At 34.4% G+C, this 17,145-nt stretch overlaps 1 protein-coding gene across 5 annotated transcripts in view; it reads left to right on the top strand.

The window, feature by feature from the left end:
* The window catches only part of Tmtc2 (transmembrane O-mannosyltransferase targeting cadherins 2), a 384,756-nt gene that overhangs the window by 183,395 nt on the left and 184,216 nt on the right, over positions 1-17,145 (top strand). For all 5 annotated transcript variants that reach the window (XM_010610162.1, XM_010610177.2, XM_033763823.1 and 2 more), the window contains one exon: positions 11,446-12,274. In XM_010610162.1, coding sequence (XP_010608464.1) covers positions 11,446-12,274 — 829 coding nt within the window. The remainder of the gene's footprint in view (positions 1-11,445; positions 12,275-17,145) is intronic.

Genomic DNA, 17,145 nt, shown 5'->3' on the forward strand with positions numbered 1-17,145 from the left:
AATGTAGATATTTAAAAATGCATAGTTGATGGAGCAAATATTAGTACTTTTGGAAAAGTTCTATTTATTATAAATATTACCATGCAGTGTTACTATTTCACCCTTCACAAAGAAATTCCTCTTCAGGATAATAAGATGCATAAGCCTGAAAGATGACTCTTCACGGTAACTCAAATTATCTTTTTGTCTTTTTCCATATCACTCATTCCTAGACTCGGTTTTTAAGTTGTTTTCAAATAACTAACCTTAGGTATCCTTCAGTATCACTGCTTTGCTACTTCTTTGGTTTTCAGTATTGAAGGGAACAAATCAAATAGTACAAACCAACAGAGATTTGGAAATAGAGTTGAGTTGTTTTTTTTTTTTTTAATTTTTATTTTTATCAGTGCATGTTTGCATGCATAATGTTTACATTCATCATGGGGAGTTAGTCCATAACACATCTTTTTAAGTGCGGGTTTTTGAAAATTTTATTTTGTTCTTAACCATACATAAAATCAATTATTTTTACTTCCCTTTCCCTCTTCCCTCCCCATCCCCTCCCTAGGTCCCCTTCCCATTTGCAAAAGATCTGTCCCTCTGTTTTTGTTGTGGTAGGTTCTAGTAACCCTAACTCCCTTAGCTATTCTGATGTACTTGCAAAATCGTCATGACCATCCATTTCTTCTGTTTTTGTTCAGGGGAGCACAGGGGTAAGGAATGGCCCCACTGCTTGCTCAGTAAACCAATAAACCAGTAATGTCCTATTCAGCTGGCCTTGTGAGGAGTCGCGTTCTGTTTGATTTTACTCTAAATGACTAATAATTGTGATGCCTGGGTAAGTGCTGCAGTGCTGGCTGGGAATTCTGAATAGTTCAAACCACTGGATATTGAAAGAAGATGACAGACTTGATGGATGCTTTCCCATGTGAACATTTTCTTCAAAAACTCTTATTTTGCCTCAGTTGCCCACTCAAGTGTTATATTAAAAGTTAGTGTGGCACTTTGAGAATTAAGATATTTTACATAAGATATGTCTAGATGAAAGGTTGCATTTTTATCTATGAGAAGCTGTAAGACATTGAATTTACTGTATATTTAGCAGAAGATAAAAATGTAAATACAGTATAGAGTTGGAGCATATTCCTGTATAAAACCACTACAGTGAAATTATGCTATCATAAAGTGAACATCAATAATCTGTATAAGCATATCGAGTTATGTTTGTAGGTATAAAATCTTCTTTTTCATATTAGTGTCTTTCACATTTTCATAGGAAAACTCCCACAGTCTTTAAGTAGCTGTCTATTATGACATCTTTTTGAGAGAAGATGGCTGTATCTTAGCCTCCCCACTGAGTGCAGTCTCATTATAATTTGTCTCTTTATGTTTCCAAAATGCTGGGCTCACATGCTCAACTCATTAATGAGACTGGAACGCATCTCATAATGGCTGGTTTGTCACACTAAAGCCACACAGAGTTAAAAGAATGTTGCAGTTTAATCCATTGGCGCAGGAAATGCATTTGCAATTGCAGTTGCCCAGTTGAAGAGGAAAAGTTCCTTTTCCAAATTCAATTAATTGTGAACTCTTCTAATTTTCCACTCCCCCCATTAAGCATATTCTTAAAAAACTAGGGAAGGACTTTCATACAAACCAAAATGTTTCGCCTGTAAGTCAAAGAGAAGTGTCTTCTTTACTTTTATTTAAAACATTTTTTGTCATTATTTATTAGGTCACAAAAGATATTTTCTTCAGAAAGGCTGAATTGTTTGGAGGCTAACCTGATTTGACCATAGCTCGTTGCCTGGTGGGAAATGTTAAACCTCTTATTTTAAGCTAAACAAGATTACTCTGAAGGCTGGCATTGAGGAGCTTGCTTTGAGTGTAATGTGTTAGGGGCTGTGGCACACCCCTTGCCGTTCCCCTAATTGAACTGTCTGGGTACTTGAGTTTCAAATAGCCTGCTCTAGAAGGGGCTTGCCATGGGTACGAGAGAAATTGCTAACTACTTGATTTCCACATGTTAGTTTAATGAGGAAGAATGGGTCACCATGCCAACGACAACACCATAGCAATGGGCTTAAAAGCATCTTTCCTTGATATTTGCTTCCCATGTAGGGGTTTATTATATACTATAAATGCTGTCAAGTATCAGACAAGTATGATTTGAAATCATAATATGTCATATCATACAATACATATAAGCAACTGGCCACAGTTTGAATCTTACTTCATTCTATTGGGAAGGCAGTTAAAATTAACATTGTTTAATTGCTAATTTTTCTGTGCTAGCAGATTTCAGATATTGATTCTAACAAAGCTTATCTATTTAATTTCATTTGGCTTCTAAGAGCTAAGTTGTAGCAACCATATTTTAAAGTAGATTTTGTTTTTAGCATAGTTTTAGGTTTACCAAAAAAAATCTAGAAGGCAGAATATAGTCACATACTTCACGTTTTGTTTCCTGTATTTTTAAAATCTTTTCATTAACATAGTATATTTGTTGCAATTAATGAACTAATGCTGATACATGAGTAACTAGAGAATTTAAGTTTATTCAGATTTCCTTTGTTTAATATTCCAGGATACAATGCAGAATACTATCTGACATTCTCTTTTCACGTCTCTTTAGCCTTTTGGTCATTTCATATTTCTCAAACCTTATGATAACTTGAATATCTTTGAGGATTCCTAGCTAGATACTTTATAAAATAATCTTCATTTAGAATTTGCCTGATTTTTAATAAATGGTTAGATTGTAGTTAAGAGTTTTGAGAGGAAGAGCACAGATATTTCCTTTGTTCCCCACCAGAGAGAGTGTTTTTTTCAGATTTCTCCACTGTGAAACTGTCCTTTCCTCCTTCTCCAAACACTTTTCATGTTGGACTCTTTGGAACAAAGTCTTATGTTCAGATGGTAGTTCTGCTTTCTGTCTTTGAAGGTGACATAAAAGATAAATTTATTCATCTGCAAAAATCGTCTCTATGCATTTATCTTACTATTTATTCATCATTATAGATTCATGAATATTTGTTTTATACTTTGGATTATATTATTATCTGGCACCACTTTCCTTTTGTTGCTCAAATTGTTGTAGCTTTGGCCTTCAGGGTCTCTATGACTTAATTCCAGTACCCTTGGGCCCTTTGCCATTAGTGTAACTGTCCTTACAGGGCAAGAGCTGACTAATTTGCTGGTAGTTCCAGCCTTAACCTTCTCTATTTCCTGCTCCAGTCCAAGAATCATTACATTTCTCCAAGGAGCTCTGGTTCCTTTTATTGCAGAGTGATAATCAGAAACAAAAATGTCTATACAAGGTAACATTTATTTAATAATAAATAAAACAATTTTAAATTGTGAGTAAAATTAAAATGTTTTTCATGTGTGATTAAAAAACATCATTGGGTTTATTCTTTTTATATTACATAGTTTATGACTTTAAGTAATAGTCATTATTTCAAGCTGAAATTTTATATATGAATAAGGCTGTGAAGATTTTTACATAGGCTAATAGAATTGTAATTGAAATTAAAAATACATACATACATATATATATATTATATATATCTTTTGCTATAAATCAACTCAAATATATTTGGTTTTAAAACTCCATTTAACTATCATGTGTCATTTTATTTCATTTTATTTTGTTTTTCTGAGACAGAGTTTCGCTATGTAGTTCAAGCTGACCTCTTAGCAATCTTCCTACCTTGGCCTTCTGAGTACTGTGAGTACAGGCCTAAAAATCATCTGCCATTAATATGCTTAGATATCCTGAATTTGTATATGACCATTGTTAGCTTTCATGAAAATCTTGCTTAATAAACAATAATGTAGTCTAAGAAATTATGTAAATTTCATAAGTAAATTTCAATCTATACCCAATTTATTAAGCTAAGTTATATGTTTAGCTGGAGATGCCTTCATGGTTTCTGTTGATTATTTGAACACAGTGGGAAATGTTAATGAATATTAGAGTCAACTTAAATGAAAAGTACTTTGTAATCTCTAAATGTGGAATATCCTAAAACAATTATGATGCTCCTAATCTAAATTCTTTCCTCACAAAGATAGGATATGCTATTCATTGACCTGCTTTATACCTTTTGAAATGCCAAATATTAAAATTCTTCTATCAGTTAGTTGGTCTGAAAAAAAGTTTCTAATCTTGTATAAAGGCTAATTATTAATAAGAAAGTCCATTTTTCTTTTAAAGGAAAATAGAACTTTCCTGACAACTTGATTATGGAAAAATTTTGATTAATCATTTGAATATATTCTAGAAGTAATTCCTAATTATAGTTTTAGCCATGCGTTTCTTCTTATCATATGTTTAGAAAATTGTGGCTTTGTATTCAAGGTTTGAAGTGAGCATTCAGTTTTGGGTAGGAGGGGGCCTGAGAGAAATCCCACATTAATAATGTGAGGAAAACTTAAAACGTCAGTGATAAATGATGGGTACAAAATAATTGATACTAGATTTTTGTTATGCTTGGATAGCCTTTTCTCTCAGTCTTATAATTTTCAGATACTGATTTTTATCTACTTTATTATTACAACTACTATCATTGCCAAGGGCTTAATTTGGAATTAAATGAGCCTTACACTTAAGTAATTTATTCTCATTAGTTTGCCAAAAAGTTAGTCTCGTGATGGTTTTAATACTCCAAGGCAAATGTTTACATTTTTATTTCTTCGAGACTGAAATATTCCTTTTCAGTTTCATTTATGTCCCATAAAATGGGAGAATCAGAAGGAAATATTGAAGATGCCATCATGAGTAGCAGTTTTCCTTGAATAATAGAGCAGGGGGCTCTATTATTAGTTTAGTCTTTCATCAAAGACTTCCATAGAAGAAAATAATTAACCACAGGGCTCTCTGAAGGTGTCACTACTAATTAATATGGCAAGGGATTCTCTTTAGCTTCCTTTTCATGTTTCAGGTGATGTGTAGGGAAGGTTTTGATTTTTTTGTGACAAATTTCACATTATTTGCTTTTTAAGCCATAGCCATGTTCTTTATTCCATGAGCATGTTAGAAGGTTAGCAATAAATCTGTCATCCTCGAACTTTATATTCTTATCTAATTTTATATTCTCTCATTTCCTCTGTCTGATAGTTCCAGAAAAGTTCCTCTAAAATTTTATAAGAAATATCACAAAATTCCCATTTAACCCTAAAAATGAACTTTTTAAAAAGATGAAAAAGACACTTGAGCTTCTATTAGACTTTGACAATGTGTATCTACGTCATTTTGTGAACAGCTGAAATAAAACATGAAGAAGTTGTCCACTCACTGACTTGATATATGTATGATGTGGAATATTTTTTGTAAGCATACAGTCATTTTCCCACTTCTAATTCTACCTTTGCAATGAAATTGTCAAGGAAATGTTCCTGAAGCAATATGCTATTACTGCAGTGAGTAATTCTCATGGAGTGAGAGAGAAGGACACGTTTTCATATATACAGTAAACGTGGTAACTAACATACAGGTGGAAATTTAAGTTCCTATATTGTTACAATCAAGTTTTTGGAAATTCAGTCTTAGAATTGGGAAGAAAAATTATTTACTTTAGGTGCCTCCACTGGGGAGACTGAGTGAGGATTTGGCATAACAGGATTTAAAATGTATGAGATGAAGATAGGCAGAGACATGACTTTTTAAAGTTGTTAAAGAATGATTTATTTGAAGCCTGCAGATGTCAAGCTCTGTCTTAACCTTCTGGGGATGTAGAAATAAGTCACTTTTCATAGCTCAGATCTGAAAGAGCTTTTGGACAGTATTTCTGAAATTTTATATCTCACCTTTTGTATATCGTTAATTTTCTTGTCTAGCAAAAATTAATTTAAAAATAGTAGATAGTATCTAGTAAGGTATTTTCTAGCAAAAATTAATTTAAAAATATTAGATAGTATCTGAACATAGAAAATAAATTTTAAATGTTGGGAAAAAATAGAAATTACAAATATTTTAATAGCTCTAATAAATAACATAGAAAAGTATGGAATCTAGCACATCATATTCTTATATGTCCATAATCAATTACAGATTTGTTAACATTCCAATATTTTTTGAAAACATTTTTTAAGTTCAGTAAATGTCAGTTTGTTAAAGCTTTTAGTTTTTTTTGTTGTTGTTGTTGTTTTGTTTTGTTTTAGGAAAAGTTTTGGGGATAGATAGATTCACTCAGAAATTTGAAGATATTTTTGCCACCTCCCTGCCCCAGAGGTTTTATCTTCTCATAGAAATATTTCTAGACTGGGAAAAAAGACAAAAGGCTTTATACATGTGTGTGCAAGTATGAGAACATGATTTTTTTCTAAATGTCTTTGTGATTATATAATATAGCGTATTTTGTTACATGGCATTCTACTAGTCATGCTGCTAAATGTTGATTTGGTTCATTGTCTTAGTTGGTACATTGTAGTTCTGTATTGCTCTGTTGGCAAGAACCTTTTTCATTTTTTGGTTTGGTTTGGTTTGGTTTGGTTTTTACCTTTATAAATAACACTGCATTAGCTGGTTATGGTAGCACATGCCCATAATCCTAGCATTTTGGAGGCAAGGAAGGAAGATAGTAAGTTTGAGCTCAGTGTAGGCAATATAGCAAGACCTTGTCTCAGAAGAGCTGGGGATGTAGTTCAGTGCAAAGACCCAAGTCTCCACTACTATAAAACAAAGCAACCAAAAAATTCAAAAATACACACTCCATCACTGCATCAGCTGTCCTTGTACTTAGACCTATGAAGTTTTACTAGCATGTTTGTAATAAATGCATATGGGTAAGTCATAGGTAATACAATTTGTTAATTTTACTATATACTTTTGAATTTCCCACCCAAACTTTCCAATTCATATTTTCCCAACAATTTGTGCTTGTTCCTGTTTCTACACAATTTCAGTGACATTTATTTATATTTAATTGTATTATTTTTTATGTCACTTCAATTTTACTTAGCTAATAAGCTTGAGCATCTTTTTAGATTTTAGATTTTGTCTTTTTTCTCTTAATTTTTTATTGAGTTTTTGTGGTGGTGGTGGTGGATGATGTTTGTGGTACTGAGGATCAAACCCATGGCGGTTCTTATCACTAAGCTATATCCTCAGCTCTACTCCTTTTTATTGCTTTTACTTGTTTTGTTTTGTTTTTGAGCTGGGGGTCTCTATGTAGTTCATGCTGACTTTAAATTCACTATGTAGTCCTCTGCCCCCTGAGTACTCAAATCATAGGTGTGTATCCTATGGTATTTTTAATCACTTTTATTTCATTAGGAGAGTGTGATGGTGCACATTTGTAATCAGTCTCGACAGTTAAGGCAAGAGATTGCAGGTTGGAGTCCAGTCTTTCATGATTCATGATTAAACTTTTTTTTTTTTTTTTTTAATTCTGGAAGCAAATCCCATCTTCTGTATGTTGCAATAGGACTTGACTATTTTACCCCCCTAATTCTACGTTTTATAATTTCAGCTCTTCTGTAGCTTGGTCATCATAACAGTCATTTACTATACCTACAAAGTCAATTTTTCTCAGAACCTGAATGAAATCATTAGTTCTGTTTCATTATGGTTTACTTACATACAGTGCGGAAAAACTCGTAAAATTCTGAAATGAAAGTCAGAATCCAACAGCATTTTTGGTGTTATACTAAAAAATTAGACTTGAGTGGGAACGGATGAGTCTTCGCTTAGGGCACATTACATTCACCAACAGATTTTACTGAAGCAAGGGCAGTAGTAGTTTTAAAAGCTCACAGTTGATGAGAATAGACTTGCACGTTTGAAAACTGTTTTTCAAGACACCATGACTCATCTCTGACAAATTTTTTTTTTTTTTTTTTTTTTTTTTTTTTTTTTTTTAATGAAGCTCCAGGAACATGGGGAGGTTCTCTTACCTTTCTTTTGATGGGTGCATATCCAGTACATAGAGAAGTACCTGTTTGGTGCACCAGCCTTAACTATATTTTGAGCGAAATAATTACGCCTTAGCTTTAAGCTACTAAATTGCAGTTCTTTTCCACTGTTCCCTATTGCAGGTTGTACTCAGGTCATGTTTAAACTTGTCACATTTTGAAGTCTCTCCTCCTTTGTGTGGATTTTGCTAATTTTAACCTTCAGGTCTTTGGTGTCTGGATAGTGGTTCCTTATCTATGTGCACATCTCAGAAACTCCTGTGTTAGACTGGTTTGATATACCAAGCCAAGCACAAAGAGACTGTAAGGGAAATTGTGTGATTACTTGGCTCCTAGTTGTAGCTTGAGAAAAACGAGCTAATTTGATTTTACCCACAGGTTACAATATAGGGACTAAATTAGAAATGATACCTTTTTTAGGCCTTACAAACACAATCAAAACGAAAAAATTCACAGGATCACTAAATGGGATTTGAAGAGAAATTTGATTTCTTTTTTTTTTCAAAATTCAATGAAAAGGCATTGAAAGTTATGATATAAAATTCAGGCTGATTGTTGAAAAGTAGTAGTAAATCACAGGCCTTGGAATCTTTTTTATTGTAAACATTTTTACATCAATTTATTGGTTCAGTTTCTCTTTAATAGTGGCATTTATTTAACTATTCTAAACCTTGTTGTTAAATTATCCTGAGTTTATGAGAGCATCTTATATCAGAACTTCTACAATGAATTACTCTATATCAGTTACTAAAATGGGAAACTTTACTGAAATATTATAAAATGAATAGTACTGCATTAATTAACTAGCTATTTGTGTCTGTCACTTTGTGTAATTTTCTCATTACTTAGACATATGATATTTATTATTGAATGGTTCATTCCTCATATTTTTATTTTGCAAGTCATTGTATTTAAATATTCTTTCAGTATTATACTTGTTGAAATAATTTTGATCATATTTCATTCTCAGTGTTTTATCTTCATAAGTATTAAAATTGGATTAATTATGAAAGATACTTTTGTTAAAAATTAATGAATAAGGTAGCTTTGCCCAAATAGGACATTTCTATCTGTGGAAATAAAATCAAATTATTTAATTGTTTTGGCTAACTTCATCTGGAGTTTCATGATTAGCAAAGAAGCCTGACCACATTTCCCTTTAATATGTGGCTCTCTTGTCCTTCTGTTTCTTATGCCTAATTATATCTTTTTATCATAATGCATTTTCTCCTCCTTACCTCCCTACTCACTCCTATCTCAAGCTGTTGTTATGGTATGGTCCTAGTCATGCTTTAAGAATGATATGTTAGTACAGAATTCAGAATTTGTTTTTTATCCATCATGTCTTGTCTCATTTACCTTTGTCAAATATATATATATATATCGTTTATCTGTCTCTCTTACGTATATCTCCCTTGTATAATTTAATAGTGGTCAATTATATGACTGAGTTATGAACTTATTATAACTTGTGAAGTATGGTTTTATATAATCTTATTTTTTTTCCCAAATTCAAGAAATTTCGGGGCTCTTGCTGGGTAGAATTTTTAGAAGAGCAATTAATTGGTTTGCAAGGTTATTCTTAGATAATAGTTTGGCTTTACAACATTTCATTTTTCCATTACAGACCTGAAAGTTAAGGATTACTGAAGCTAGAATGTGATATTACTCCTGCCACCACTATGAATCCAACAATGTATTTCAAGAATTAATTGAGCAGAAGTCTTTTGTGGATGTTTTTTAAAATACTGAGGCAGTTCATGTTATGAATGAGATATTAATATGCAACCTCATGTAAAATTGTCTATAATTTCCATCTTTTGCTCCTCATTTCCCTACTTTTCAATTCTTTTCTTCTCACTTCTTTTCCTTTTATGTATCTTTTTTATATTCAGAATTACCTGTTCAGATTTTTGTTTTCAGAATAATTTTGGAATGTAAAAGGGGACATTATTACCAAAAGCTAGGGGGAGAACTTTTTTTTTAAAAAAATCAAGAATTATAAACTTTGTGGGGTGAGGATAGAGAGAAAAACTTTCAAGATATTAGTAATGAGGTTAAAATTGAGAAATAATGTAATTTCTGTTGCAAAGATCAGAGTCCCATGTAGGAGAACATTGTGGTGTTCCCATTTTGGCATTTTGGACTACAATAAGGACAAAAGTAGTGAACAAACAGATTTGGAATATAGTACTTGCTAATGAATGGATTATGGAAGGAAGGAAGAGACTCTGAAGAAGAAATTGGTTACATGGTATTACCACTTTCTGAGGGTAGTGGTAATCTTTTCTTCAGTTTGGGAAAGATAAGTCAAGAGTTCCATTTTGTGCATTTTGAGTCTGAGGTGATCAGGACAATATGCTTGTTAGGTAGTTCAGTTAATGACTATGGTGTGAAAGGTGAAGGAGTCAGTCATTAGCATATGCCAATGTTGAAAGTCATGAGTGTTGCAGAGATCATAAGGATTGGAGCAGAGGTAAAGTGCTGTGGCCTTTATTAGGTAGGTGAGGGTAGATGAAGAGAAGGAGTTTGTGAAGATTCCAACGTAGCAATTGTATGCAACATGCAAAAGTGTTCCAATAGAAATTGTATGTATTTAAGAGATACTGTGCTTTGTGAGTTTTTAAAAATTCTGTATTTGGTAAATCTTTGGTAAAAATTTAACTGCCATTCTGAATCAAGTAAGCCAGTCTATCGAATGTTGAAATGATTGCCAGGGAATCCCCTAGTTGGATCTGTGGTGCCCATCCTTTCCTCTGCTCCCTCTGCCTCTTCAGGGTATGAATCCTTAACAGTCTCTCCATACTTGCTCAGGTTGGAGGCATTTTCCAGAATATTCTCATGAACGTGGGTGTCCTTTGACCTTCTCCTTAGTATCTTCTTTCTCTTGAAATACATAAATCTATTCTTAAAGTGATTATATGTTGAAAAGTTGTCATCAACTTGAACAGTTTGGAGTTCTCATGAGGAGTGTTATTAAATTTTGGATGTCACTGATGTCAGTGCCTGCATGAGGTGACCCACAGGTTCCAGGTTTATCAGTTCTTCAAGGAGACTCAACACAATAAAATGGAGACTAGCTAAATTCTCTTAACACTTTGAATCTGAGCAAAATCCTGCCATACCCTGTATTTTCTTTGACATGACTATTCTTTGTCCTTCAATCTAATGTATAAAATGAAAAGAGGGTAGTTATTAGGTCTTTACTGTATCTCATGAAATGCTAAGTTCTGTACAATTGTGGTATCCTTCTGCACAAGTCTGGCAGAAACTATATTGGACCCTTTTTATAGAGGTAAAGATACTAAAGGTTTAGTTATTGGTATTTTAGAAAAGAAAGAAAAGATACTGAGGAAAAATTATGTACAAACTAGGATTCCACAGTTCTTTTGAGGATAAACCATACTTAAAATGGAAATGAAGTAATATATTTGAGACATAATATGTTTTAACTGTCCCTTAAAGATGCATTTCATCTCAGTGCTAAAGGAAATGTTCCCAGTGTGGTACTGATGATAATGTTTACTTTTCTCTCTCTTTTGGTTTCAGAGGAAGAATTTGTCTCTTTTTCTCAGCATTAGCTTGTTAACTTTCTGGGGAACCTCCCTTTTGGGAGCCCGGTTCTACTGGATGGGAAACAAACCACCGAGCTTTTCCAACTCAGACAACCCAGCTGCAGATTCGGATAGCCTCCTGGCCCGAGCACTTACCTTCTTCTATCTGCCAACCAAGAACCTCTGGTTGTTGCTCTGTCCAGATACCCTCAGCTTTGACTGGTCCATGGATGCTGTGCCTCTGCTGAAAACAGTTTGTGACTGGAGAAACCTACACACTGTGGCCTTCTATACTGGACTCCTCCTCCTTGCCTACTACAGTTTGAAGAGCCCAAGATTAGAAAGAGAACACAATGGGAGAGCTGTCACAAATGGCAAGCAGAATGCTAATGGGCATAGCTGCCATTCAGATGTGGAGTACCGGAACTCAGAGCTTAAGCCCAGCTTTGCCTCCAAAGTAGAAAATGGCATTAAAAATAGTGTATCACAGACAACACAGCTCCCTTCTACAGAGAACATTGTTGTTCTGTCTCTGTCTTTGTTGATAATACCCTTTCTTCCTGCTACAAACTTGTTTTTCTATGTTGGCTTTGTAATTGCAGAGCGAGTATTATATATTCCTAGTATGGGCTTCTGCCTGCTGATTACAGTGGGTGCTAGAGCTCTTTATGTCAAAGTCCAAAAGCGGTTTCTCAAGAGCTTGATTTTTTATGCTACAGCTACATTAATTGTTTTCTATGGACTCAAGACTGTGATCAGGAATGGAGACTGGCAGAATGAGGAAATGCTGTATAGGTCTGGGATAAAAGTAAACCCAGCTAAAGGTAATATTATTTTATTATATGTTTTTGCTTGGAGAGTTTATGCTTTCACCCTTTTTGCTTCTTGCCTCATATCACAGTATTGAAGAAGAAATCCTTTTTATGCAATATCTATATCTTTAATTCTTTATATTTTTAAGGGATGTACAAACCAATTTAGAGTTATATCTAGCATTAAACTTGTAATATGGAAATATTTTCTTGTTTGTCCAGAGGAATGAGAACTATTATTGTTTAGAAATATTGACTGTCATTAAGAATTTAGAAAACTGGTTGGTTCAGCATTTTAAAATACAGATAATGGACATCATGTAATGAAATTGAGGATATCTCCGTGAAGTATGCTCTAGCTTTTCTGTTTGCTAAGCATATCTTGAGGAAATATTATCCAGTTGCAGGTAAGGCTACTTCTGAATCTTGGAATTGTGTCTCCAGATGTCAGAGTGTACACTTGTGGTGTAGTGTGAGTCACCGTTAAGCTCTGCAGTGGTTAAATAATCTGGGTATTTCCAATCAGTTAATACCTTCTTACTTAAAAGTTTGTAAGTCACTTAGGAAAATAAACTTTTTACTATAGAGAAGATTGATTATATCTTTATTGTTTTTGGTTTACAAAATTCTGTTAGCAAATATCAAAATTGATAGCCAGAACAGAAATTATTTTCTTTTGAAACAAAAGCAAATAGCCAAACTTTTTTACAATGTGTTACTCAGGTTTAGGGAATTTAAAACGATGATGGAAACTAGAGAATGATTGAAAATAACTACATTTTTAGTGAAGAAATACAGTAAAAGTGCCAAAGAGTATTATTCGTCATAATTGCTTTTTTAAAATTTGTCCTTTAAATTATGATTGCTTATGTAGCGATTAAACTGGGACTTTTCTAGTTTTTGCAACACAATTCTATGTCAGTATCCTAATACTGAAAGTGGGAAACTGTTCTAAAAATATGGAAATGACCTGCTGATTTACATCAGAATGTATATCCAAAGACCCAGATACCCAGAAGTAACTTTGGCATCCTTGTCTGCTGAGCACAAATTAAGTCAAGAATTCAGTGAGCAACTACACATTTTTTTTTTAAACAAAGGAACTGTTTGTAGTTATAATGTGTAATAGATTAAAAGGCTTTTAATGCAAAGTAGAAGCATTAAAATTGAGCTAGTACAATAGCATGTAATTCTTCAAGTTTGAGAAATCATTGCCATGTGGCTTTTCTAGGCAGTGAATACTGCAGTTTATTGAATGCCTGAACCCAAGTATTGCTGTAGTTAAAAATTGTTGCAGTTGACTTTTGCAGAACGCTTTTCTTTTAGTTTTTCTCCACTAATAGGTGCAAGTATACAGAACAAGTTTATGTTGCCAAATTATGTTCTGTTTTTTAAAATAAAAAAATACATTGTAAAAAATTAAAACAGTCCCCTGGTCCAGAATGTTATTTACATCACGGTGCTGTTCTGAGGATTTATTAAATTATTTAGTTAACTTTAGGCTAAGCTGCTCTTACAGAAGGCTAAGATAAAAGGGGCTTACAAAAAAAAAATTACTGAGTTAATTCCCTGGTACCCAAAGGGTAGGGGGCCGTAAACAAGATAGAAGCTGTATTCTTTGATGTGACAATCTAAGTAACTATGTGAGCACAGAGCTGATAAGATGGCGCCGTGGGTTTTCGGGGGTCCCTGCTCCTTCTTGTTTGTTCCCCTGCCATCTCAGTGGTGTCACCCTGTCCTTGTAGTCCAAGATGGCTGATTATCACTTCAACACTTCAGCTGACAGGAAGAGGGAGAGAAAGGGCAAGTTGTGGGTGTACCCATTCTGAGAGTGTATCTCAGAAATTGCACACAACATGTTTGCTCAAAGATCATTGGCCACACCTAACTATAAGGAAGGCTGGGAATTGTTATCTTTGTTTTGGGAAACCAAGTATCCAGCCAAATTGTATTACTCTGAAAGAAGGGGATGGTAGCTGCTCAGACCCCAGGGTATAAGTCGAAGTCTCTGTCCTGGAGTAGGTGACAAGCATTTTGTAAACTCATAAGTCCTCCTCAGCCTTGGTGTTATTGCTGCTCTAAGTTATTAATCTGAATACAATGTCTTGGTGATATGATCAAATGTGTTCCATGGTTTCTTCATCTATATACTCAAACAGTAAGAATTTCCTTCGTTTTTCCAGTGTATTTTCATGTCTCTTTCTCTCCCTTGAGAAGTGCTATAGTTTTTAGGAACTCCAAAAATGTTTATTAGGTAGATGAATGCATAGATATCCAGAATTACGGTAGCTCCTTTGAGACATGAAAAATTCAATTTCTGAAACCAGCTGCCCAGTCTGTGCTACACCCAACTGCTTAACTTATATCCTTTACCATCTCAGTTGACAGCAACTCCATTTTCGCAGCAGCCCTGGGGGTCATCCATGCCGCCTCCCTCCTTTTGCAACCCCACATCCATTCCATTAGTAATTTTCTGCTCTGTCTTCAAAAATACCTCTGTAGCTTGACCACTTTTTATTGTGTCTATTGGTACCACCATTACCCAAGCCACTGTCATCTTTGATTTGGATTGCATGTTATTTCTCTCTGATCTCTCAGCTTCTGTTTTCTTGCCTTTCCAAATGCTTTGTAAATTTATTTACTTGATGACTTTTGTGTACAAACTGAGGATTTAGTGTGAGATTTTATGTTAACCAGAGTAGCAGTTGGACAGTATTTAATGTTTGGTACAGTGCTAGGAATCAGATGTTCTTAGTTGTTGTTTTGTTGTTGTTGTTTGTTTGTGTCTTTGTCTCTTTTGTTGACTTGGATCTTCTGCAAGAAGTGTGAGTTAAAGTTTGCAGACCTTTCAGCAGTGATCCACTATATTATTTTCCTGATTCCCTATGAATGTGGCAGTAAAGAATGGTGGAAGTGTTCTAGTGTCTCACAAGCAAATGTCAGCTTTTCTGAGATGACCACAAGTGCTTCTTGCTTTCCTTCTGTTGCCTTTCAGATTGAAACAGGAAAGCTAAGAGCAGCTGGAATGAGAGAATATTCTTCTCCCTTCAGCCTTAGGACAAGGCTCTGGTAAGGTCTTTTCTTAGTTAGTAGATCTCTGGGTAGAGGATGTTCTGGATGCATTCCATAAGATTATTCTTCCTCTCCCCTTGCCAGAGTCCTACAGTATCTTTTTGGCTCTTAATTTTGAGAACTAAAGCAGCTGGTGAAAATTAGCAGTTAATTGTTCTTAACAGTCTGTCTCCAGAAGGTCCTGCTCCTGGCAGTCTCACCTCTTCTGTAATTCTAGATTTTCCTATTTGGCGAAATTTCAGAGTGGAGGTTAGCCCTGTGACTACAGCTCACTGATGACTCCAGCATGTCATTGATTTTCAGCTTTTGTTTCTGTAAGGACAGGAATGATGAGATGCCCATCCTCCTTACTGTATGACCCGTACTGCTATTTCCACTGTTATATTCCTGGAGTCTACAGTATTCAGCAGCCTTGTGCCCTTTTGAAACATGTCAACGTTTGTAGGATTCCATTGCCTTCAGTCTGTTATTGCCTTCCTGTTTCTTTCAAAGTAAAGCAAGACCTTGTTTAACTACTGGCCTTTTCTTTCTTGTCCTCCACTCCAGCCCTCCTTGTCCCTTTATGTGCCCTCTCTGTGCCAGGTGAGCTTTTGTCCTTATTGCTTCTTCTTGGAATGTGTTTCTTCAGATAGTCGCAGTATGGTCTTCTCAGCTCTTTAGTTTGCATGATCAGTAAGATGCTTTATAAAATTGTCATCCCTGTTACAGCCTCTTCCTTGTCCAATATTCCCTACCCTCTTTGCATTATTCATGTTTCTCCAAGCACTTACCACTATTTGACATATTGTTGTTTCTCTGTTTCTGTGTTCACTGAATGCTTTGTAATTGTACACTAAAACACAGAATGGAGGTAGGCAGGTATTTTTAAAAATGATCTCATATAGAGAGTAATGACAGTACTTGGTAGACAGAAGGCACTTAGTGAAGGATATGTTGAATAATAAATGTTACAGTTATTGTCCATCTCCTAAAGAAGATTAAAGTTTGGTTAGAAAAGGAGTGCACATGCATGAAAAAGAAGGCAAAGGTGTGAAAAAGTATGCTGTTTCTGTACTAGGTAATGAGAGATGCTTCATAGTAAGAGTGGAAATTGGAAGTACAGTTACTTGAGAACTGCAGTAGTATTTCCATATTGATGCAGGGAAATGCTTTGGATCTAAATTCCTTATTTTTTTCTATTTACAACATGCTAATAATCATTCTGGCTGCACGAAACTGGATGCAGTCTTCCTTAAGGCAGATTTTTCTTAGTCTGTTATGTTATTAGAGCCTAGCAAAAGATTATAAACCCGTTAATGCCAGTCTCTTAGAAGGTTTTTTGAGATTACAGATTTAGTTTTTAAGTTTTTCTCCCTTTGGAAGCCTTTGCAAATTTTGGAGTACTTCAGTCTAGCATGTGCTGTGACAGAATATGATTTTAAGCCTTATGAAGTATTTATACATTAAAACCGCTGCCTTGAGTAATGGATCCTTAGACAGCTGCCAGTCATTAACTGATTGGCTGCAAATGATGATGGGAAAGCCCTGTCACGGTGACTGTTCTGCTAATGTGTGCTTTAAATCTGGGTGGTGGAGCATTGATAGAAGATTTAAGACTATGTAAACCACATGTCCTATCTCATTATGTAGTTGATAATGTCAGGGAAATACTCAACACAGTTTATTACTGTAGTTTGCTGATTTCAGAGTAATTATTTGCATTTTTATGCAAAAATTTTTGTATGATGATTGTAATGAACAAGGCACATTGCCTTTGAAATTTTTGTCCCTTTAAAATAACACATTTTATAAGGCATTATATATATATATAT

The sequence above is a fragment of the Fukomys damarensis genome, unplaced genomic scaffold (genome assembly GCF_012274545.1).
Source record: "Fukomys damarensis isolate Sample0158 unplaced genomic scaffold, DMR_v1.0_HiC HiC_scaffold_15, whole genome shotgun sequence".
In the NCBI taxonomy this organism is placed as follows: Eukaryota; Metazoa; Chordata; class Mammalia; order Rodentia; family Bathyergidae; genus Fukomys; species Fukomys damarensis.